This window comes from Pieris napi, chromosome W (assembly GCF_905475465.1).
Source record: "Pieris napi chromosome W, ilPieNapi1.2, whole genome shotgun sequence".
In the NCBI taxonomy this organism is placed as follows: domain Eukaryota; kingdom Metazoa; phylum Arthropoda; class Insecta; order Lepidoptera; family Pieridae; genus Pieris; species Pieris napi.
The window spans coordinates 1,518,832-1,542,635 of record NC_062258.1 but is presented as its reverse complement, the minus strand read 5'-3'; the positions used below and the strand labels follow the sequence as shown (position 1 = coordinate 1,542,635).

General features: G+C 33.4%; 1 protein-coding gene across 1 annotated transcript; it reads left to right on the top strand.

The window, feature by feature from the left end:
• The first annotated feature begins 998 nt into the window (after positions 1–998).
• LOC125062018 lies at positions 999–8,088 on the top strand. The gene is made up of 2 exons (XM_047667630.1): positions 999–1,425; positions 7,138–8,088. The coding sequence occupies exons 1-2, from the start codon at positions 1,326–1,328 to the stop codon at positions 7,938–7,940; spliced, it is 903 nt and encodes a 300-aa protein (XP_047523586.1). The 5' UTR covers positions 999–1,325; the 3' UTR covers positions 7,941–8,088.
• The last annotated feature ends 15,716 nt before the right edge of the window (positions 8,089–23,804 follow it).

Genomic DNA, 23,804 nt, shown 5'->3' with positions numbered 1-23,804 from the left:
TAACAACCAAAACAACTAAGTAAATAACACAAAATGCTTATCCAAGAAACCCTAAACACCAATGAAAACGTAAAGAAAGCGAATACGTTGCAGCTCAAAATTGTAGATATCGCATGCGTCCGCCAACGACGTCTGCCCTCACGTGTCTGCCCGTTCGGGTAAGCATACTTTGTGATCTACACTCCTCCCACCGAGCCATCCGCGTCCCCCGCACGTCTTTGCCGCCGCGCCGCGCAGCGCGCCCGCGCCCGCCAGCCCCGCCACACCACACCATGCATCGTCACACTCACACATTCATAGTGTATAGGCCGATGGGCCTGATGGACATGTCAGGCAGAAAGTATTCTAAAAGCTGGCTAGGAGTATTTGAATTATGCGATACATAACTGCACCCCGCGTTTTCACCCGCATAATTCCGGGATCGGGATCGGGATAAAAAGTAAAGATGTCCTTTCCCAAGGTTCCATCTATCTCTATACCAAAATTCATCAAAATCGGTTCAGCGGTTTAGGCGTGAAAACGAAACAGACAGACTGTCTATGTCTTTCCCCAAGGTTCCATCTATCTCTATACCAAAATTCATTTAGTAGGCATATACGATACATAACTGCACCCTGCGTTATCTATCACTCGCATAATTACGGGATCGGGATCGGGATCGGGATAAAAGGTTGCCTTTGTCCTTTTCCAAGGTTCCATCTATCTCTATACCAAAATTCATTTAGTAGGGATATACGATACACAACTGCACTCTGCGTTTCCACCCGTATAATTCCGGGATCGGGATCGGGATCTGGATAAAAAGTACCCTATGTCCTTTCAAAAGGTTCCATCTATCTCTATACCAAAATTCATCAAAATCGATTCAGCGGTTTAGGCGTGAAAAGGTAACAGACAGACAGACAGACAGACAGAGTTACTTTCGCATTTATAATATTAGTAGGGATTATGTAGAATATGAATTTTCTAATGATTAAAACCGCGATATCTCATGAATGGTCCTCTCCCCCCTGGACCGCGGAAGCGTTTAGACGTGTGCATTCTATTTGTTTTATAACTTAAAAATCAAATTAAAAATAAATTCCGTGCGAATAAATTAAGGTGTGTACCAGGAGCGCATGAGTTGCGTTGCAGTAAGTGCATCTGTGCGAACGGGACAACACTTGTGAGACAGCTTAAGTTGTACGCTCCGTCTGCGCGCATCATCGATACGCAAGCTTTGTAAGTTGCCGTAATTCATAAGCGATAGCGGGTAGCGGAAATTTATAGGGGGCTGGTCCAAGTTTATTTTTTCGTGTACTCTGGTGTCATCTTTTGTCAGAAATATGCCTCTTAAGCGCACACCTCCCAGCACCCCCACTCCCGAAGACTTAAAGGAAGCTAGGTTGAACGCGCCGAAAGCTTCTTTTTCGGGCTCCGCGCCAGATTTATCTAATGAGGAGCGAAGCAATGTAACTATGAGGCGCAAGCAGGATGAGTCCTATATTAAAAAATTCATAACCGAAATTAAGGATATGCTTGCTAAAGCAAACTCTCAAAATGAAAGTAAATTCACCTCCTTGCAATCCTCCATGAGAGAAATCTTGACACAAAATACAGAAATAAAAGACTCCATTGCTTTTGTTTCTAAGCAGTACGAAGATATGAAAGCTAAATACGAGAAGTTGGAAAAACAGAGGAATGAAGATCGTCTGTATATTGATCAGCTTGAAAAGAAAATCGAGTCGCTGGAACGAACGTCTGCCTCAACTAAACTTGAACTAAGAAATATTCCTAAGATTACCGGTGAAAATAAGGATAGTTTATGTAAAATTGCTTCAAAAGCTGCAGATGTTATTGATTTTCCCATACAGAAACAGGATATTAAGGATATTTATCGTACAAAAAGTAAAACTGGACATGGAGCAATTATTGTGGAATTGGGCAGCGTTATATTGAAAGATGGTATTATTGAAAAGGCACGCAAATTTAACAAAATGAATTCTGCTAACAAATTGAACACGGCACACTTAAGTTTGGAAGGACCAGCAAAGCCATTTTTTATTTCAGAATGTCTATCACCCTGCGGAAAACGATTAAATTATCTGGCTCGTGCATTTGCTCAGGAAAATGGATATAAATTCTGCTGGACCTCATTTGGAAGAACCTACCTGAGACAAGATGAAGGTAAACGGCATATTAGAATTGATAGTGAGGGTGATTTAAATAAACTTCGTCTAAAACAATGACTTTTTGAGGCCCCCAGGAAACTCCGCCGGCCTACGATAACTTTCCTGTTTGTGAAAATCCAGCACTTAATTATTGTTTTTATAGATATTATTTTATTTTTTTATATATTATATTATTGTTTTACTTTATATACATACTTATACTCTGTTCATTGTATTGTATTTTACATAACTAAAAAATTATACATTCTTAGTCTAGTGATCATGTTGAAATCGAGATCTTATCTTTGTAAAAATGTCAGCATTTCTCAGACACGAGTAGCTGCGACAAAAAGCTTAATATTTTACAAATGGCTAGATTTATTGATAATATAAATAATGATATTGATAATATAACAGTGGCAACTGCCTACAGTTGTGATATAAATAATTGTAATGATTTAGTAAAAAAATCAGGAAACTCCCTAAAAATTATAACACAAAATATCCGTAGCGTTTACAAAAATATTGATGCATTCTTGGCCCATATAGCTCGTCTGTACTTTGATCCAGATATAATAATTTTAACTGAATGCTGGTTAAACGATAATAAACCCATACCCAGTCTCAGGGATTATAATTCTTATTTCACAAAAAAGTGCTTAAATCAAAATGACGGTATTATAATTTATGCTAAACAAAATATAAATTGCGAAATTGAAGAACCTAATCCTAAAGATGCTAACTTTCTGCTAGCTAAAATAGTACCAGATATTGTACTTTTAGCTATTTATAGATCACCATCCTTTTACTACACTGAGCGCTTTTTGAATGCTTTGAATGATATTGTTAAATCTATAAAATCTAAGAATATATTTTTAATAGGTGATATAAATATCGATATAAAACCTGGAAACGGTGACAGAAACAGTAACTCTTACTTAAATTTAACCAGCGAATTGGGTTTTCTGCCAGGCCACACATATCCAACACGATTAAGCAATTGTCTCGATCATGTAATGGTTAAAACTGTTTTACAAACTAGTGTTATAGTTATAAATTCCACCGTAACTGATCACGACTCTATTCTAATAAATCTATCCCTTAACAGTAAACGGACTAATACTCAGTGCCCTTCCATTGTTGAAAGAGTAAATTTTAGTGAAGCTATAAAATATGTTGAATTGGCTGATTTTACTTTTATGACTAACAAGCAAGACGCCGAGTCTGCTGCGACTCGATTTGTTGAAATTCTGTCATCTGCTATTAAAGCTAACACTGAAAAAGTCCGTGTACCCAGGCGCAAAAAATCTCTTAAGCCCTGGATGACTCCGGGCCTACTTCGCTGTATCCGTCACCGGGATAAACTGCATCTTAATTTAAAAAGGGACCCCCAAAATGAAATTCTTAAAATAACCTATAAAAGGTACAGGAATTTTTGTTGCTCATTACTTAGAAAATTGAAGCGCGAACACGATAAATTCTTATTAAAAAGTGCAAAATCAAATAAAGAAACCTGGGCTGCAATAAAATATGTCACCGATAGTTCAAGTAAAAAATCTTCTGCCGATGAGTTAATTAGGAATTGTAACGCATTGGATGCGGTTGAGGACATAAATAGTTATTTTTCTAATGTTGGTAGAGAGCTAGCTGAAAAACTTACAGGGTGTAAGTATAACTACATATGTACAAGATCTAATTGCTTGACTAACTCCTTCGTACTAATGCCACCAGATGAGGTTGAGGTGGAATCTCTCATCTTAAGCTTAAAAAATGATTGTGCCACTGGTTGGGACTCTATACCAGCTCGATTTCTAAAAATGGTAAGACATGTCATTGTATCGCCGCTTACTATCTTGTTTCAGACATGTTTTAGGGAAGGCTGCTTTCCAAAAGTCTTTAAAAGGTCTCTCATTACTCCTGTTCACAAGGGTGGGGCACGGGATTGTGTTGCAAACTACAGACCGATTTCTGTGCTTACAGCACTATCAAAAATCCTAGAAAAGATGCTTAACGTGAGGTTAATACAGTTTTTAAATCGGTACAATATTCTGTCCAGCTCACAATTTGGTTTCAGAATGGGTATGTCAACAGAAGACGCTGTGGGTAGCTTGATTGAGTTTGTCACAGAAAAACTTGACAGGAAACAAAAGTGCCTTGGTGTCTTCCTCGATCTTGCCAAGGCATTTGATACCGTCTCAATACCTATACTTGTGGACAAATTGGAGCGAATTGGAATAAGAGACTCAGCCCTGCTTATTTTTAAAGATTTCCTTAGTGGTCGGGTGCAAAGGGTTAAGATTAATAATTATATTAGTTCCGACGCAAATGTAACTTTTGGAGTTCCGCAAGGCAGTATTCTTGGTCCAAGTCTTTTTCTTATTTACATAAACGACCTATGTAATATGTCCCTAACTAGTTGCAGGTTGTTTACCTATGCCGATGATACGGCTATAGTTTTTTATGGGGACACCTGGACCGAGATACAAAATATTGCCGAAAGCGGACTGCAGAAGGTGGCTAGATGGCTCAGGGAAAATTTACTTACTTTAAATATTTCTAAAACTTCGTATATTCAGTTCCAAACTATTAATTCCCATATGACTGATATTAATCTTAAAATACACATATGTGTCTCTGAGCGCAATTGTACTTGCATTAATATAACAAAATCCAATACCATTAAATACCTCGGTATCGAATTAGATAATAAATTGAGTTGGCTTCCTCACATTGAGATTATAACGGCACGCACGCGAAAACTAATCTGGACATTCAAAAAATTACGTTATGCCGCGGAATTTGAACTACTCCGCACTGTTTACTTTGCCTTAGTAAAATCGGTTATTGGATACTGCGTGAGCGTGTGGGGTGGAGCGTGCAAGTCACATCTAATTCAGCTTGAAAGAGCCCACAGATCTTTACTAAAAGTAATGACTTTCAAACCCTACAGATTTTCAACCACACTTTTATATAAACAGTGTGAGCTCCTCAGTGTTAGACAGTTATTCGTCTTTAATATAATAGCCAAACAACATGTCCATACCCCTTATAACCCAGAGGTTTGCAGTAACAAACGCTGTATACCAAATGTACTCCCCACAGCAAAATTCCGTACTACCTTCGCAAGGCGACAACGAGCATTTCTCTCAGTCTTTCTATATAATAAAATAAACAAAAAATTAAATTTCTACCCTCTTTCACTACATGACTGCAAATCAATTGTTAAGACTTGGCTTTTGTCCTTAAATTATGAGGAAACAGAAGATCTATTTAACTAACATGCTACAATAATATTTTAGTTATTTTGATTCATTAATTGTGTGTATAATTTATATATTTATACTAGTGTTACATATACCCATATGTAAAATGTATAATTATGTATATTTATGTATTATGTATATTTATGTATTTTAGTATTTTATGTGTATGTACCTATTTTATTACCTATTATATTCATTGTAATTTATACTGAAACATTTTTTTTAATATATGTTATTTTTGTTTAAGTATATTATGTGTAAGAAGATAATTAGATGTAATATCTGGAATTTACAAATGTCTATAAAAAGTATTGTCTTGTAAAATTTTGAATAAGCTCTCTTGACACTTGTTACGAATTATATTGGGAGAAGCCACTGACTCCTGAGATACAGGCACTAAAGCCTAGTTTAGGTGTCAGAGTCTTCATAGGATTTCTGTAATTACAAATATGTCAATAAAGATTATTATTATTATTATTATTATTATTATTATTATTAATGGTGAGTCGTAAGAGAAAAAGTGACTGAACCATTTTTGTAGAGAATTGTATGATCTACAACTTTTGTCTGATCTATTTTCACGATAATACTAACTGTTTTCGAGAAAAATGGAAAAAACGTTAATTTTATACTTTTCACCTTGAATAAAATTTTTTGCAGAAGTAGGATCGAAGGGGATTTTTGACATTTCATTTATAATGATGTATTTAACGTCTCTGCCAATTTTCAGCTCTATGCGAATTTTGGCTAAGTCAAATGCCTATTTTGACTGGACTAACATTGTATACTGATCCAAATAACATTGTATCAGTATTCGCGGGGCGTGAGGAGGGACGCATTGATACAAGTATATTATGGCTCAGTATACGATAAATGACGGCGAGGGCGCGAATTTTTTTTTATTTTCTCAATAATAAGGTGAATAATACTAATGATACAATTAGCAATATCTCAGGAATCGGTGATATAATCCAAAACAGGGATGAATATGGTAAGTTACATTGATATACTTTATTTATGTTACATATAGTGTGATTTTGCCATTTTTGTTTGATAATTGTTACACGTTGCTTAGTACGCCGTATACTGATACAACTATATTTACACCTGTTTACAACGAACAAACTTTATAAAGAAGACACTTGAATTATCTGGCTATAATAATGTACTAATTAAATTTTTGATACATTTGTTTTAATTGTGGTATAATATATTTTTTTATGTGTTATAAATTTTATAACTTGATATTGGCACGTTAAATATAAAAATATGAATTCTTGTGTTTTTAATTGTTGTTTGTTTTAGAGTCTCCATTGCCACCGGATGCAAATTTTATGGAAGGAGAGCTATCAATACTTGATGATATTGATTAGAATGATAGCAAGGAAGTATCGCAGAATATCCCTTCTAATGCTTACATATTATACCTAGATTATATTCTTTGCTCTTCGCCTTGGGTATCGAATGTTGATAACTGAACTCAAAAAGGAGATCGATCGCCATCAGTCATAGAGAACACTCCAGGTAATTCGCCCATCCAGAATAGCATTATAGAAAATTATTGTGATATTACTCCAGTACCATCGCCGTATAATTCTTTTGACTCATCTCCTGTTAATTTCTGACATTAATGACATCACATACTCATCGTCCAATAACGCCAAAAGCGCATTTCCATTGCGAAAAAAGATAAAGAAAGGCTAAGAGTTTTCATAAAAAATCAGATTTATCTAATGAGGAGCGAAGCAATGTAACTATGAGGCGCAAGCAGGATGAGTCCTATATTAAAAAATTCATAACCGAAATTAAGGATATGCTTGCTAAAGCAAACTCTCAAAATGAAAGTAAATTCACCTCCTTGCAATCCTCCATGAGAGAAATCTTGACACAAAATACAGAAATAAAAGACTCCATTGCTTTTGTTTCTAAGCAGTACGAAGATATGAAAGCTAAATACGAGAAGTTGGAAAAACAGAGGAATGAAGATCGTCTGTATATTGATCAGCTTGAAAAGAAAATCGAGTCGCTGGAACGAACGTCTGCCTCAACTAAACTTGAACTAAGAAATATTCCTAAGATTACCGGTGAAAATAAGGATAGTTTATGTAAAATTGCTTCAAAAGCTGCAGATGTTATTGATTTTCCCATACAGAAACAGGATATTAAGGATATTTATCGTACAAAAAGTAAAACTGGACATGGAGCAATTATTGTGGAATTGGGCAGCGTTATATTGAAAGATGGTATTATTGAAAAGGCACGCAAATTTAACAAAATGAATTCTGCTAACAAATTGAACACGGCACACTTAAGTTTGGAAGGACCAGCAAAGCCATTTTTTATTTCAGAATGTCTATCACCCTGCGGAAAACGATTAAATTATCTGGCTCGTGCATTTGCTCAGGAAAATGGATATAAATTCTGCTGGACCTCATTTGGAAGAACCTACCTGAGACAAGATGAAGGTAAACGGCATATTAGAATTGATAGTGAGGGTGATTTAAATAAACTTCGTCTAAAACAATGACTTTTTGAGGCCCCCAGGAAACTCCGCCGGCCTACGATAACTTTCCTGTTTGTGAAAATCCGGCACTTAATTATTGTTTTTATAGATATTATTTTATTTTTTTATATATTATATTATTGTTTTACTTTATATACATACTTATACTCTGTTCATTGTATTGTATTTTACATAACTAAAAAATTATACATTCTTAGTCTAGTGATCATGTTGAAATCGAGATCTTATCTTTGTAAAAATGTCAGCATTTCTCAGACACGAGTAGCTGCGACAAAAAGCTTAATATTTTACAAATGGCTAGATTTATTGATAATATAAATAATGATATTGATAATATAACAGTGGCAACTGCCTACAGTTGTGATATAAATAATTGTAATGATTTAGTAAAAAAATCAGGAAACTCCCTAAAAATTATAACACAAAATATCCGTAGCGTTTACAAAAATATTGATGCATTCTTGGCCCATATAGCTCGTCTGTACTTTGATCCAGATATAATAATTTTAACTGAATGCTGGTTAAACGATAATAAACCCATACCCAGTCTCAGGGATTATAATTCTTATTTCACAAAAAAGTGCTTAAATCAAAATGACGGTATTATAATTTATGCTAAACAAAATATAAATTGCGAAATTGAAGAACCTAATCCTAAAGATGCTAACTTTCTGCTAGCTAAAATAGTACCAGATATTGTACTTTTAGCTATTTATAGATCACCATCCTTTTACTACACTGAGCGCTTTTTGAATGCTTTGAATGATATTGTTAAATCTATAAAATCTAAGAATATATTTTTAATAGGTGATATAAATATCGATATAAAACCTGGAAACGGTGACAGAAACAGTAACTCTTACTTAAATTTAACCAGCGAATTGGGTTTTCTGCCAGGCCACACATATCCAACACGATTAAGCAATTGTCTCGATCATGTAATGGTTAAAACTGTTTTACAAACTAGTGTTATAGTTATAAATTCCACCGTAACTGATCACGACTCTATTCTAATAAATCTATCCCTTAACAGTAAACGGACTAATACTCAGTGCCCTTCCATTGTTGAAAGAGTAAATTTTAGTGAAGCTATAAAATATGTTGAATTGGCTGATTTTACTTTTATGACTAACAAGCAAGACGCCGAGTCTGCTGCGACTCGATTTGTTGAAATTCTGTCATCTGCTATTAAAGCTAACACTGAAAAAGTCCGTGTACCCAGGCGCAAAAAATCTCTTAAGCCCTGGATGACTCCGGGCCTACTTCGCTGTATCCGTCACCGGGATAAACTGCATCTTAATTTAAAAAGGGACCCCCAAAATGAAATTCTTAAAATAACCTATAAAAGGTACAGGAATTTTTGTTGCTCATTACTTAGAAAATTGAAGCGCGAACACGATAAATTCTTATTAAAAAGTGCAAAATCAAATAAAGAAACCTGGGCTGCAATAAAATATGTCACCGATAGTTCAAGTAAAAAATCTTCTGCCGATGAGTTAATTAGGAATTGTAACGCATTGGATGCGGTTGAGGACATAAATAGTTATTTTTCTAATGTTGGTAGAGAGCTAGCTGAAAAACTTACAGGGTGTAAGTATAACTACATATGTACAAGATCTAATTGCTTGACTAACTCCTTCGTACTAATGCCACCAGATGAGGTTGAGGTGGAATCTCTCATCTTAAGCTTAAAAAATGATTGTGCCACTGGTTGGGACTCTATACCAGCTCGATTTCTAAAAATGGTAAGACATGTCATTGTATCGCCGCTTACTATCTTGTTTCAGACATGTTTTAGGGAAGGCTGCTTTCCAAAAGTCTTTAAAAGGTCTCTCATTACTCCTGTTCACAAGGGTGGGGCACGGGATTGTGTTGCAAACTACAGACCGATTTCTGTGCTTACAGCACTATCAAAAATCCTAGAAAAGATGCTTAACGTGAGGTTAATACAGTTTTTAAATCGGTACAATATTCTGTCCAGCTCACAATTTGGTTTCAGAATGGGTATGTCAACAGAAGACGCTGTGGGTAGCTTGATTGAGTTTGTCACAGAAAAACTTGACAGGAAACAAAAGTGCCTTGGTGTCTTCCTCGATCTTGCCAAGGCATTTGATACCGTCTCAATACCTATACTTGTGGACAAATTGGAGCGAATTGGAATAAGAGACTCAGCCCTGCTTATTTTTAAAGATTTCCTTAGTGGTCGGGTGCAAAGGGTTAAGATTAATAATTATATTAGTTCCGACGCAAATGTAACTTTTGGAGTTCCGCAAGGCAGTATTCTTGGTCCAAGTCTTTTTCTTATTTACATAAACGACCTATGTAATATGTCCCTAACTAGTTGCAGGTTGTTTACCTATGCCGATGATACGGCTATAGTTTTTTATGGGGACACCTGGACCGAGATACAAAATATTGCCGAAAGCGGACTGCAGAAGGTGGCTAGATGGCTCAGGGAAAATTTACTTACTTTAAATATTTCTAAAACTTCGTATATTCAGTTCCAAACTATTAATTCCCATATGACTGATATTAATCTTAAAATACACATATGTGTCTCTGAGCGCAATTGTACTTGCATTAATATAACAAAATCCAATACCATTAAATACCTCGGTATCGAATTAGATAATAAATTGAGTTGGCTTCCTCACATTGAGATTATAACGGCACGCACGCGAAAACTAATCTGGACATTCAAAAAATTACGTTATGCCGCGGAATTTGAACTACTCCGCACTGTTTACTTTGCCTTAGTAAAATCGGTTATTGGATACTGCGTGAGCGTGTGGGGTGGAGCGTGCAAGTCACATCTAATTCAGCTTGAAAGAGCCCACAGATCTTTACTAAAAGTAATGACTTTCAAACCCTACAGATTTTCAACCACACTTTTATATAAACAGTGTGAGCTCCTCAGTGTTAGACAGTTATTCGTCTTTAATATAATAGCCAAACAACATGTCCATACCCCTTATAACCCAGAGGTTTGCAGTAACAAACGCTGTATACCAAATGTACTCCCCACAGCAAAATTCCGTACTACCTTCGCAAGGCGACAACGAGCATTTCTCTCAGTCTTTCTATATAATAAAATAAACAAAAAATTAAATTTCTACCCTCTTTCACTACATGACTGCAAATCAATTGTTAAGACTTGGCTTTTGTCCTTAAATTATGAGGAAACAGAAGATCTATTTAACTAACATGCTACAATAATATTTTAGTTATTTTGATTCATTAATTGTGTGTATAATTTATATATTTATACTAGTGTTACATATACCCATATGTAAAATGTATAATTATGTATATTTATGTATTATGTATATTTATGTATTTTAGTATTTTATGTGTATGTACCTATTTTATTACCTATTATATTCATTGTAATTTATACTGAAACATTTTTTTTAATATATGTTATTTTTGTTTAAGTATATTATGTGTAAGAAGATAATTAGATGTAATATCTGGAATTTACAAATGTCTATAAAAAGTATTGTCTTGTAAAATTTTGAATAAGCTCTCTTGACACTTGTTACGAATTATATTGGGAGAAGCCACTGACTCCTGAGATACAGGCACTAAAGCCTAGTTTAGGTGTCAGAGTCTTCATAGGATTTCTGTAATTACAAATATGTCAATAAAGATTATTATTATTATTATTATTATTATTATTATTATTAATGGTGAGTCGTAAGAGAAAAAGTGACTGAACCATTTTTGTAGAGAATTGTATGATCTACAACTTTTGTCTGATCTATTTTCACGATAATACTAACTGTTTTCGAGAAAAATGGAAAAAACGTTAATTTTATACTTTTCACCTTGAATAAAATTTTTTGCAGAAGTAGGATCGAAGGGGATTTTTGACATTTCATTTATAATGATGTATTTAACGTCTCTGCCAATTTTCAGCTCTATGCGAATTTTGGCTAAGTCAAATGCCTATTTTGACTGGACTAACATTGTATACTGATCCAAATAACATTGTATCAGTATTCGCGGGGCGTGAGGAGGGACGCATTGATACAAGTATATTATGGCTCAGTATACGATAAATGACGGCGAGGGCGCGAATTTTTTTTTATTTTCTCAATAATAAGGTGAATAATACTAATGATACAATTAGCAATATCTCAGGAATCGGTGATATAATCCAAAACAGGGATGAATATGGTAAGTTACATTGATATACTTTATTTATGTTACATATAGTGTGATTTTGCCATTTTTGTTTGATAATTGTTACACGTTGCTTAGTACGCCGTATACTGATACAACTATATTTACACCTGTTTACAACGAACAAACTTTATAAAGAAGACACTTGAATTATCTGGCTATAATAATGTACTAATTAAATTTTTGATACATTTGTTTTAATTGTGGTATAATATATTTTTTTATGTGTTATAAATTTTATAACTTGATATTGGCACGTTAAATATAAAAATATGAATTCTTGTGTTTTTAATTGTTGTTTGTTTTAGAGTCTCCATTGCCACCGGATGCAAATTTTATGGAAGGAGAGCTATCAATACTTGATGATATTGATTAGAATGATAGCAAGGAAGTATCGCAGAATATCCCTTCTAATGCTTACATATTATACCTAGATTATATTCTTTGCTCTTCGCCTTGGGTATCGAATGTTGATAACTGAACTCAAAAAGGAGATCGATCGCCATCAGTCATAGAGAACACTCCAGGTAATTCGCCCATCCAGAATAGCATTATAGAAAATTATTGTGATATTACTCCAGTACCATCGCCGTATAATTCTTTTGACTCATCTCCTGTTAATTTCTGACATTAATGACATCACATACTCATCGTCCAATAACGCCAAAAGCGCATTTCCATTGCGAAAAAAGATAAAGAAAGGCTAAGAGTTTTCATAAAAAATCTAAGGATAAGGAGAGGAAATATAAGATTAATAGAGGATTGGAATATGTCAGTAGAAACGGAAGAGTACATGCTACGAGAATTATGAAAACTTCTTGCCCCTCAACTTGTCGGAAAAAATGCAGTGAGAAATTAACAGAATGTTTTCGATTATTGGACCACCGAAGACAATGAGTTTTTTGGCAAGATATGTTGTAAAAGCTGGAAAAAAAGAGAAAAAATATTGTCGATACAAAAAGCAGTGAAGGAGATAATATTATTAAGACCACAAAAATATCAGTTTGCAAAACTATGTTCTTGAGAACCCTTTCTATTAGTTTTGATTTGCTTATACAGATTTAGAAAAGTCCGATAAAGGTAATGGATTTATTAAATCAGATCAGCGTGGTCTTTGGATGAACATATAATCCATCCGATAACGTTCACAGTGTTATAGATCACGTTGAAGCATTTTCTCCTGTAGAGTCACATTACACTCGCCAAAAATCAAGTAAACATTATCTGGAAGGCTTTTTATCCTTCCCAAAACTGTTCATGAATCGAATGGTTTATGGACTACCGTGAGACAATATCTATATATAGGTTTTATAAACCCAAAAAAGATATTTGTGAACAATGTCACATTTATGAAAATAACAAGCAAGTTCTGCAGGCAGATAAAGAAAAGCATGAAGAGCATTTAAAAAAAAGAGAAATCTAGAAAGATGAAAACAAAAGATAAAAAATCAGCGTTACAAAATGATGAAATCCTTACATCAGCATCTGATCTTCAAAACTGTCTTAATGTATGTACCTCACGGAAGCGTGAGTACTTTTTATTATAAACGGAAACATTATTTGTATAATTTCACGATATTAATTCTGGGATCTCGCCAAGGTGATTGCTTTTGATGGTATCAACAGACAGCAAAGAGAGGTGCAATTGAAATTTCCAGCTATCATTTTAAGTTTATAGAAGATACGGGTGGTGAAGGTCAAAATAGAAATAGGATTTATTTCTTAATGTATATGTTAGGTAGTTTAAAGTGTAGTATAGCTATTTAGCCATCGCTTTCTAATAGTGGGTCATTCACAAGGTGAAGGCGACAGTATGCACGCTTTAATTGAAAGACAGACAAAGATAAAAAGCTTTATATGCCTGATCAATGATATACAGCTTTTAGATACATACACAGTTATTGAAGTGTCTCAGGATTTAATAAAGGACTTCAAATCAAAGTCAAAACTTATAAACAACTGGACAACTACTAATGATGGATCTATCTATCTATCTAAATAACTCTAATGGAGCAGAAGATAGTGATTCAGACTGATTTTTGATTCGTTCAACCTTTAATATTTTTATTTATTTTGTTTAACCTTATAGCAATTTTTTGAGCGTTAGAATTTCCTAGATTTTTAGATATTTATATTATTCATATCTATTATTTTTATTAATATTGTTTAACGTAAGTTACCATTTTTAGTTTCTATTATTTTTATTGATGTTTGTTACTTTTCAAGAAACTTTAATGATACTACATGCTACAAAAAAGGGTCCTACTTAGTATAAACGAAAAATACATCGTGATTCTTTAAATGTGTTGTTTTGTTAATGAGACTACTTCTTCCTAACCTTTATTAATTTCGTGAGGTATTCGAAATACCTAAAATGAGTTAAAAAGCCTCGATTAATTATATTAGTCCAGTATACGTTGAGGTTTTAACTACTAACATAGGTAAGTACTTTCCTAGTATAATGAGTCAAGTGATGTAATTTAAACATTTTATTATTAAGTGGGACAAAAAAAAACGAAAATAACCAAAAGTAGTATGATATTAATAAAATGATTATCATATTTCGTAATATTCTCGAGTAAGCCATGGATTTTCATGTACAACGTACATGAATATAACTGGTAGTTAAACCATTTTACTATTGAGTCCCGCCCGTGTATAATGAGTCATGTACATAAAATATCATTTATAAACAAAATTCAGCAAAATCCTGTTATACCAAAGAAAGAGCTTTCAATCTTTATTAAAAAAACATTTAATTTATTCCGAATTAGTTTGATTTCATTAAAATATAAACAATTTGCCTTAAAATGGCTCTCCTGTAAAATTACTAAAATGTCAGTTGACTCAGTATACTTAGGAGGTATCGATATTGTCCTACAAATTGCGCGGTACGTTATCCCGGTCCTACGCTCAGAAATTGTTAATACCACAAGACCATTTTTCTCATTAGTAACTGTAGGACAAAAATATCATATAATAGATTAGTGTGTTCTCTGCCCAAATGAAACAAAGTCCTACAAGAAAACAGGTATGTATCACTAGTCCGACAAGAATTGTAATTTTTTCGTTTTCCTATTTGTAAAATAAGATACAGTGAAAAAATCTTTTTTAAAATTTAAATAACTTTATTTTTTAGTAATCTAGGTACAAACATTTGTGTATTCATATATAAAGAAGTTAATCTTCATCAGATTCATCTGATAAATCTTCGCTACTAACGTCGCTATCATCTTTATCTGTTTCACTTTCTTCACTCGTGATATCTGACTCTAAAATAAAATATACAATAAAAAATAATAATAATAATAATTTATTGTAAATATAATATACTATAAAAAATTATTGTTTAAAGAATGTAACAATAATACAATGCTACAATAGAATGTTACAATGCTAATGCTCGATTTTACATAATTACGTAAAAATATGAACTTAATAAATTATGTTTGAATTATTTTAAAAATAAAGTAAGTAAATATTCGATCGACTTACCTTTCATAAGACAAATATTTAGATTTCACTCGAAATTCTTTGTAACAAGAGGAATGATAACCCATTACTTCGTCATTCCAATTTTCAGGCAATATAACATCTCGATAATAATATGTTGATGATGCTTTCGAGCATATAGAAAAGTTTTGCAAGAAAGCCAAAAGTCTTTATTAAATTTCTTCACTTTTTCTCTTTTCTCTCCAAAAGTAGAGTTTTCACATAACGAATTACACAAAAAACAAATCAATCATATATGAAGCTGCTAAGTTGACGGGCACACCTACATCTTTAACAAACACAAATACTACTGCGTCACCGGTTTCTGCCAAACCACGCGATATTAATAGCAGAAAAAAAACAAAACGTTGTTTGAATCCTATTTTCAACAAAAGATCTTCTTCTTCACATATTCTGGAGAATGATATTATACAGTCTTCCATCGAAAATGAAGATTTCACAGACCTCGTTGGTTTGGACACAACTCTACAGCCTGAAAACAATTCAGATTCTATATTGACAGTCACTACAACTACTTTAGATGATGGTGATAATAACATAACAGCTATCTGCCAAAGTCCCGATATAAACTCAAGGCCTGAAACTTCTGCCGCAAGTGTAGACGAAGTTTCATCATCATTTTCTACTAATAAGCAGAAATTGTTGACAAGAAAACGGATTCGGAGTGAACAAGAACATCAAGATGTAAAGAGTAAGAAATTGAAAAACTCGGGAGAAAGTTATATGGGATGCAGATCTAAAAAAATATACGAAAAAAAAAAAAAAGATTACAAGAGGATGTAAATGCGCAAAAAAATGTGAAGAAAAATTTACATTGAGCCAGAGAGAAGACATTATGCAGCAGTATTATAGATTAGGAGATCATGAGCGGCAATGGCAATTTATTGTTAGTTACACGACAGTTGAGAAGGTCAAAAAAATCAAGTTAGATCGAAAGAATAATCGCACCCAAACCGTCAAATACTATTTTGATTTACAGAAAGAGAAAGTTCAAGTATGTAGGACCTTTTTTGCAAGCACTTTGTGTATTTCAAATCATATAATTCATACCGCATTGGAAAAAAATAACAATAGCGAAGGATTACAAGATCTACGAGGACAACATCAGAACAGACCGCGCAAAATGCGCATTGATACAGAAGAAAGCATAGTCGATCACATTAACTTATTCCCAGCAGTGGAAGCTCATTATGTGCGCAAAGAAACGAACAAAAAATATCTTTCAGAACTACTTAACATATCTAAAATGTATCGCCTATACAAGACCTGGTTCATACAAGAAAGTTTTGATTTTCCGATGGCTACAAAACGGCAGTATCAGACAATTTTCAATACCAGATTTAATTATTCTTTCTATAAGCCATAAAAGGATCAGTGCTCTAAATGCGCTCTTTACCGCCAAGCTGATAACGCTACTCAAGAAACCTTGCAAGAAAAGTTCGATCAACATCAGCGAAATAAAGAAAGAGTTCGACAGATAAAGAAAGAAGAAAAAGAATCTTGCAATCGATTGCAAACTACAATAGCTATATTTGATTTGCAAAAAATGTTGAATATACCTCAATCTGCTGTTGGAGTATTCCACTACAAGAGAAAGTATCCTATTTTTATATATTATCCTACGTTTGGCATGCGCAGATTGCAAAAAGAGGAGCAATAGAAATAGGTAGTTGTTTATGGCAATTTCTTAATACAGAAAAACAGAGAGGCATTAAAAACTTGTCATTTTATTCTGATGGTTGCGCAGGGCAGAATAAAAACAGATTCATATTCGCTCTGTACAATGTACATGTTTGCTGCCATATCTTCAAATTAATATCACTCACAGATTTTTTGAGACTGGTAATGGCCAGAGTGAGGGCGATTCGATGCATTCTACTATAGAACGTGAGCTGAAAAACCAAGTTGTGTATAGTCCAGATCAAATGTACGCAATAATTACCAATGCCAAAGTAAATGGCGAGAAATATATTATTAAAGAAATGTTACAAAGTGACTTTTACGACATTAAAGAATTACTCGAGGACAAACACTGGGGTAAAGATGATAAAGGTAAGAAGATAAAGTGGTCTAAAATAATGGAAATCAATGTAACCAGTTCAGAACCATCCATCTTGCGGTTTAAATATGATTTGACGCTGAGTATTCTAAGCTCAACATTGAACGCCAACAGCTGATATCCAAACGGAGTGCTAGACATGCTTCCAATACACCTAATATTAATGACAGTCCTGAATTAAAAATTGTATACACCGAGACTCTGCCAATACGTAAAGCCCTACATTCTGATCTCATAAGTCTTTGTAAATCAAATGACATACCAAGCTACTATCATGGTTTCTATGAATCTCTTAAATTTAATGATGAGGCAGAAGCACTAACCGATAACTGTGCTGATGAAGACTATTTTTTTTAAATATTGAGTAACTAATAAGAAGACTTTTTTTTAATTATAATATACTTTTGGATAGAAATTACTTAGATTTCGCTTATATTTTATTTGGAATTTTTGTATATTTAATCAGGTTTTGTGATGTTGAATGTTTACTCGAAGATGCCACTTAATTATGAAGATTTGAGTATGGAGATAGATAGATTAATTATAGACTGATTTATTTGAGAGTGACTTTATGTTATGTTTGTTTGCTTATGTTTTGTTTTCTTGAAAAGTATTATTTTTGTCATCATCTTTGTTGGCTTTAAATGTTTGTCCCAAAATAAATAACAGTTTATTATAATTAAGTAGTTTAATTTAAATACCCAGAAAAAACGTCTAATTTACTCATATCGTAAATTCATTATGTGAATAATAACGCGAATAAGATGATAATATTAGATTATCGACATTGCTGGAGAGTTCGTATATCGTAGAATAACATGACAGGACTATATTACAATATTCGTATGAATGAAGTTTAAATGAGAAAAAAATGATAAGTGCATGTAAGCAACACATGTTATTGTTAAATTTATTCTATTCTTTTATTTCCTAAATTTCTCAAGTTCAGTGGAATCTTTTAAAATTTCAACTTAGTATAGAGATAACACTAAAAATTAGCTATCATTTAAGCTAACTCCCAAGTTCCTACCTAGGACCCAAAAGAAATAATGTTATTAAAACGGTTTTTTAATTTTCCTGTAAAGTTGTGATTTTGCATTTATCATTTTATTCTCCGGAGCCGGCGATATATCTATTTGCTGGTACATAATTTCTTTTATAATCTGAAGGTATACGATACATGACTGAGTTACTTAAATAGTTTGTATTAGACCGAGGAATTTTAAATAGTTGGGTTTGCCTTTGTGCCTTTGTGTTGGGTTATACTAAAGATGTAATACATAATACAAAAAAGTTCAAACATTTACAAAACTTAGAAAATAATCAATAAATATTATTAAATACATTCAACTAAGTATCGCTGTAGCAAATCTAAATGCGGTTATTGTAATTGCAATGTAACCACAAAATGTTGATTCAATAACTGACTGATCTGCTAACATTTAAACTATTTCTAGTGACGGAGATTATTACAGTACTAATAAAAAGCGGGGTTGGCGGTTGAGGTAAAAGTTTAGGATATACAGTCAAAACCGTGTACGACGACATCGTGTAGAAGAACATACCAGTTATATTGACCAAAATCAAAGGTCCCTGTTATGACTATCAGTTTTAACGACCAAATATGAGTAGTCCCATCGATGTCGTTATAACAGATTTTGACTGGATTTATTTATGCCAAACCATAAAGAGAACATTGTCTAAAGAAATCGAGGTGAGCCTTTTAAAGATATTTTTTTTTATAATCTTATTTATTTTATAAGCCATACATCTAATGATTAAGGCGGCTTAAAAATATGAAAACGTTGAATAAGGTTTAAGTATTACTTTAACAGTTTACTAGTTAACGAGCATTTTTATAATATTCAGATCTAAGGTTCAATGAGTATAATACGAGTATAACTTATAAATCTATCACTAAATTTGGCAGTGAACCCTGAACTTAATATTTGATGAAGAAAGAAAAGAAAGTCGCCAGTAGATCATCGAGTTTCCTTCAGGAAATCCAACCTAGCTTTTTCGTTGATTTTAAAGATCTTCCTACTAGAGATTTTAAAAATCGACTTAGACATAGACGTATCATTTATTACAAACAAAAACACACACACATAAACACACAAAATAACAATAATCAAATAAAAAAAAATAAACAAAAGATATAATGAGAGATATATATATTTTTTTCCTTTTCCCATTCGGTATGTAATGCGTGTGTGCTGTGGCTGAAATTGACTTAATGGAATAATACTTTTGGAAAAAAATAATCTATAAATGATTATTTGCGTGAAACATTATAATTAATATTAACTTGATAATGATTACGTTACAAATAATATAAGAATTGACTAATTGATATGCCTCATAATGTATGTAACTTCTATGTAAAATTCCTATTAAGACAAATTTGTACGCCATTATGTGTGGCACAATATGCGAACTTTCAATTGTACCACCATAACATGTTTGTACCATATTCTAGCAAATAAATTATTATTATTTGAAATATAAAAATCACCGTTTCGGAGGAGTATAACCATACTATATAGTATACCATACTTTAGTAACTACAAATACTGTGCCACAAGAATTTATGGTTACTATAACAGACAAAAGGATCAACAGATATACATTTAAATATAGCATAAAGGTAAGTACTTAGAAGCAAAGTCGATTTTATGGCTGAAGAAATGCCAGCTTTCCAATTATAATTTCTAAACCAATAATCGCAAACCATCAAAACCAATGTAAGCTATAGTATACTCTATGTATCTTTATTAAAGTCTAGTTTCCAAAGAATAATAAATCAGATTATACAAAGACAATCAAACGGCATGAAATTTCATTTCAAAATACATTTTTCAATGCATTTTTAAATTCGAAACAAAAGAGATGGTAGCGAAGGAAGCGGGTATAGAATGTATAGTTTCCGAGCCGAAATTGATTGCCCGCTGGGCGCCATTAAAAATACATTACGATAGAACCGCTGCACTGTTTTATGACTAGGAATAGGGTATATCTTTTATGTATGACGATAAATATAGCCTTTGTTGTATTGATTGAATTGACGTCTAATGACATTGAATAAGAAAGCCTTTGTGACCAAAGATTGCTTATAAAGAGGTCTGGCATTCTGAAAGGGTTTGACTCTTCAAAGGGCATTACAATTACAAATATGGTTTCTTTTCTTCATGTCAGAAGTAAACACACGCGAACGTTGTTAATAGATTGTGTTTTTTCAGTTCTCTCTTAAAGTAATAAGACTATAATTGTCAGTAATTCTTATAATTAGTAGTTCTTACAAAAAAAATCTACATATATTTTACAAAATTTTCGATATGTTTTGTTGATGATGGAGTAGGAACCTAACAAAGCCACAAAGGTAATTTTTGTCTTTCGTAATCCAAATGGAGCCAGCGAGAGAAAGCAATTGTTATAACGTCATCCCTTGTCACAATTCAAATGCTTTTAAAGCACCTTCAAAAACCCAGGGTTAGATTATAAAACAGAAGACGGCTTTGACGGCTCATTGGTCTAGTGGTTAGTACCCCTGACTGCAAATCCATGGGTCCCGGGTTCGATCCCCGGCTGAGACAAACATCGATGTGATGAGCATTTGGTGTTGTGCTTAGGTCTTGAGTGTTTAAATATGTATTTATATGTCTATCTATCTATAATATGTATGTATATCCGTTTCCTAGTACCCATAACACAAGCTTCACCAACTTAGCATGGGACTAGGTCAATTGGTGTGAATTGTCCAAAAAAAAAATGACGAACGAATGTCAAATGCTTAAATTCGTCTTTTGTTTTGCACTGCTACTCTGGTACTAGTTTTGGTGACTATATCCAAGAATTAGTATACTCTTATTTTATGTTGTATGTTTATATTAGTGATTGTTTCTTTTATGATATCATCTAGTATTTTTACTAGTGATACTCGGTTAATTTATTGTTATACTTTGACGGTATAATGGCACGCTTGACTATAATTTTCTTTTATTTAAAAATAAATATACTTATCGGCGATTGAAATGTATTCCTAATGTACTAGCCTATTATTTGTTTATTACTGATTGATGTCTAATGAAATCATCATTTGGCAATTATATTTCGATTTGGTATATTAGACAGTATTTCTATAATTGAATCATATACGTACAAATATAGAAATATTATCAGGCAGGAATTTCACATTCACTTAATATATCATTGATATACAGTGTCTTTTCTATGGTATTATACTTACCATATACATTTTTAAAGAAGGAAGATATTAAAATAATTGTAAATTTATAATACATAAATACATTACTTCAATCCGTTAAAAAGTTGTTTCCTTTAAAGGAAGAAATTGTTGATTGATAAACACCATATAAAAGATTATAACGAAAAATTCATTGTGAAATAAATTTACTTTTGCCACTCGCTATTGTTACTTTGGCTAATCTAATACACAATACTGATTAACCTCCACAAGCCACTATTTTTCTAAATTAACAAAATAATAATTTAAATATGAATAAATAGAAAATCAAATCACATTTCAAAAGTTTGGTCCCTGTGGCAGTGTACCTTAAACACTGGCTGCATTGCCTCGCTGTATTGCGATACTTCTATCTACCAGGCGCCAACTTAAATCATTAATTAGCGAATATGCCTTGAACCCCACGCTACAAGACTCTACTCCAAAGGGAACAAAATCAAAGTTGAAAATTAACAAAATTTGTTCTGTGACCAGGAGTGGAAGCCAAATCAGTGGCGCTACAAACTTTGTCAGATTTCTGAATCAGTTTCATGATCATTTTTAAATCTAACAGGCAAGTCACACGCCGTTGACTTTTTGGGTCTATGGCAAGCCGGTCCTCACGATGTTTCCCTTCATCGAGCTAATGTATAAGAAAGTCTATTGGTGAACCTACGACCTCAGATATGAGAGTCGCACGCTAGGCCAACACGGCTCTACGAATCCCCTAATCTTCGGCTTATTGTACTATCTTGTTATTTATAGAAAAGCCTTTTGCATTTCATATACCGTACAAAAGGGGAGCAAAAAAGGCCCAGAGGATTTTATTTGCAATAAAATTTAAATATTTCATATCATAGGAAACCAATAATTGACAACGTCGATAACAAAAGATATTGTTTGAAGCAGCGTGATGAATTATTCATGTTTTTATTACCGTTTGGGTCCGTTGATGCATATTTTTTACGTTGATAAATAGTGTAGATATGTTTTTTCGCTGCAAAAACCAAATTCGATATATTAGAATTTTGCGGTTTTTGTAATGCTGGTTGTTTGATGCGAAATCAAAAACAAAGTCATCAAGGTCACCTCTGCGGCCTCAACCTCAAGAACGCCAGCCCTGCGATTCTGTAACTCACTTTCGAACTCACACAGCGGTTTTCGCATCGGCGGTCGCTCTCAAATCAGTCGTGAAGCAGTCATTTTATGATTTGGCATTCTGATAAACAATAAACTACAAACTCCCACCTTTTCAGAATGCCAAATCATAAAATGACTGCTTCACGACTGATTTGAGAGCGACCGCCGATGCGAAAACCGCTGTGTGAGTTCGAAAAGTGAGTTACAGAATCGCAGGGCAGGTCTGAGAATAAGGTAAGAAACTCGGCTCTGATTCCGGCCATGTTTATAATAAAGTCTTTATTTGGCATGAAAGTGGTATATAAATTGGATGAAATACAAATAATCGCACAATCGGGTATGGTAGCATGCAAATGATGAAATATAAATAAGAACATTTTAATTATTTATGTAAATAAATATAATATGGTCAAAAACTTGTAACCTCCGTAGTAGGACGTGCCTTAAAAATCTAATTACCTTCCATAGGCTATATTATTTTTATGTGGAACTTGGTGCTAGTAGCAAACCCACTAAACTATCGGAAACTGGACTACTGCGACCACGGTTTCTTCTATTTTTCTAATATAGAAGAAATCCTGGCAGTTTCATCATCGGACGTCAAGGCCGAATACAAAATACCATCCGTATCACCTCGGCGTCCGTCGTTCCACAACTGAGCGTTCTTTAAGACAATTTTTGCCGTGCACCACTACTATGTGGAACCAACTGCCCACTGAAGTATTTC

Bases quoted from the DNA above. Each gene is read 5' to 3' on its own strand.
- LOC125062018 (XM_047667630.1), top strand. From the start codon at position 1,326: ATGCCTCTTAAGCGCACACCTCCCAGCACCCCCACTCCCGAAGACTTA. The intron at 1,426-7,137 runs ATTTATCTAATG...ATAAAAAATCAG, and splicing joins TTTTTCGGGCTCCGCGCCAG to ATTTATCTAATGAGGAGCGA.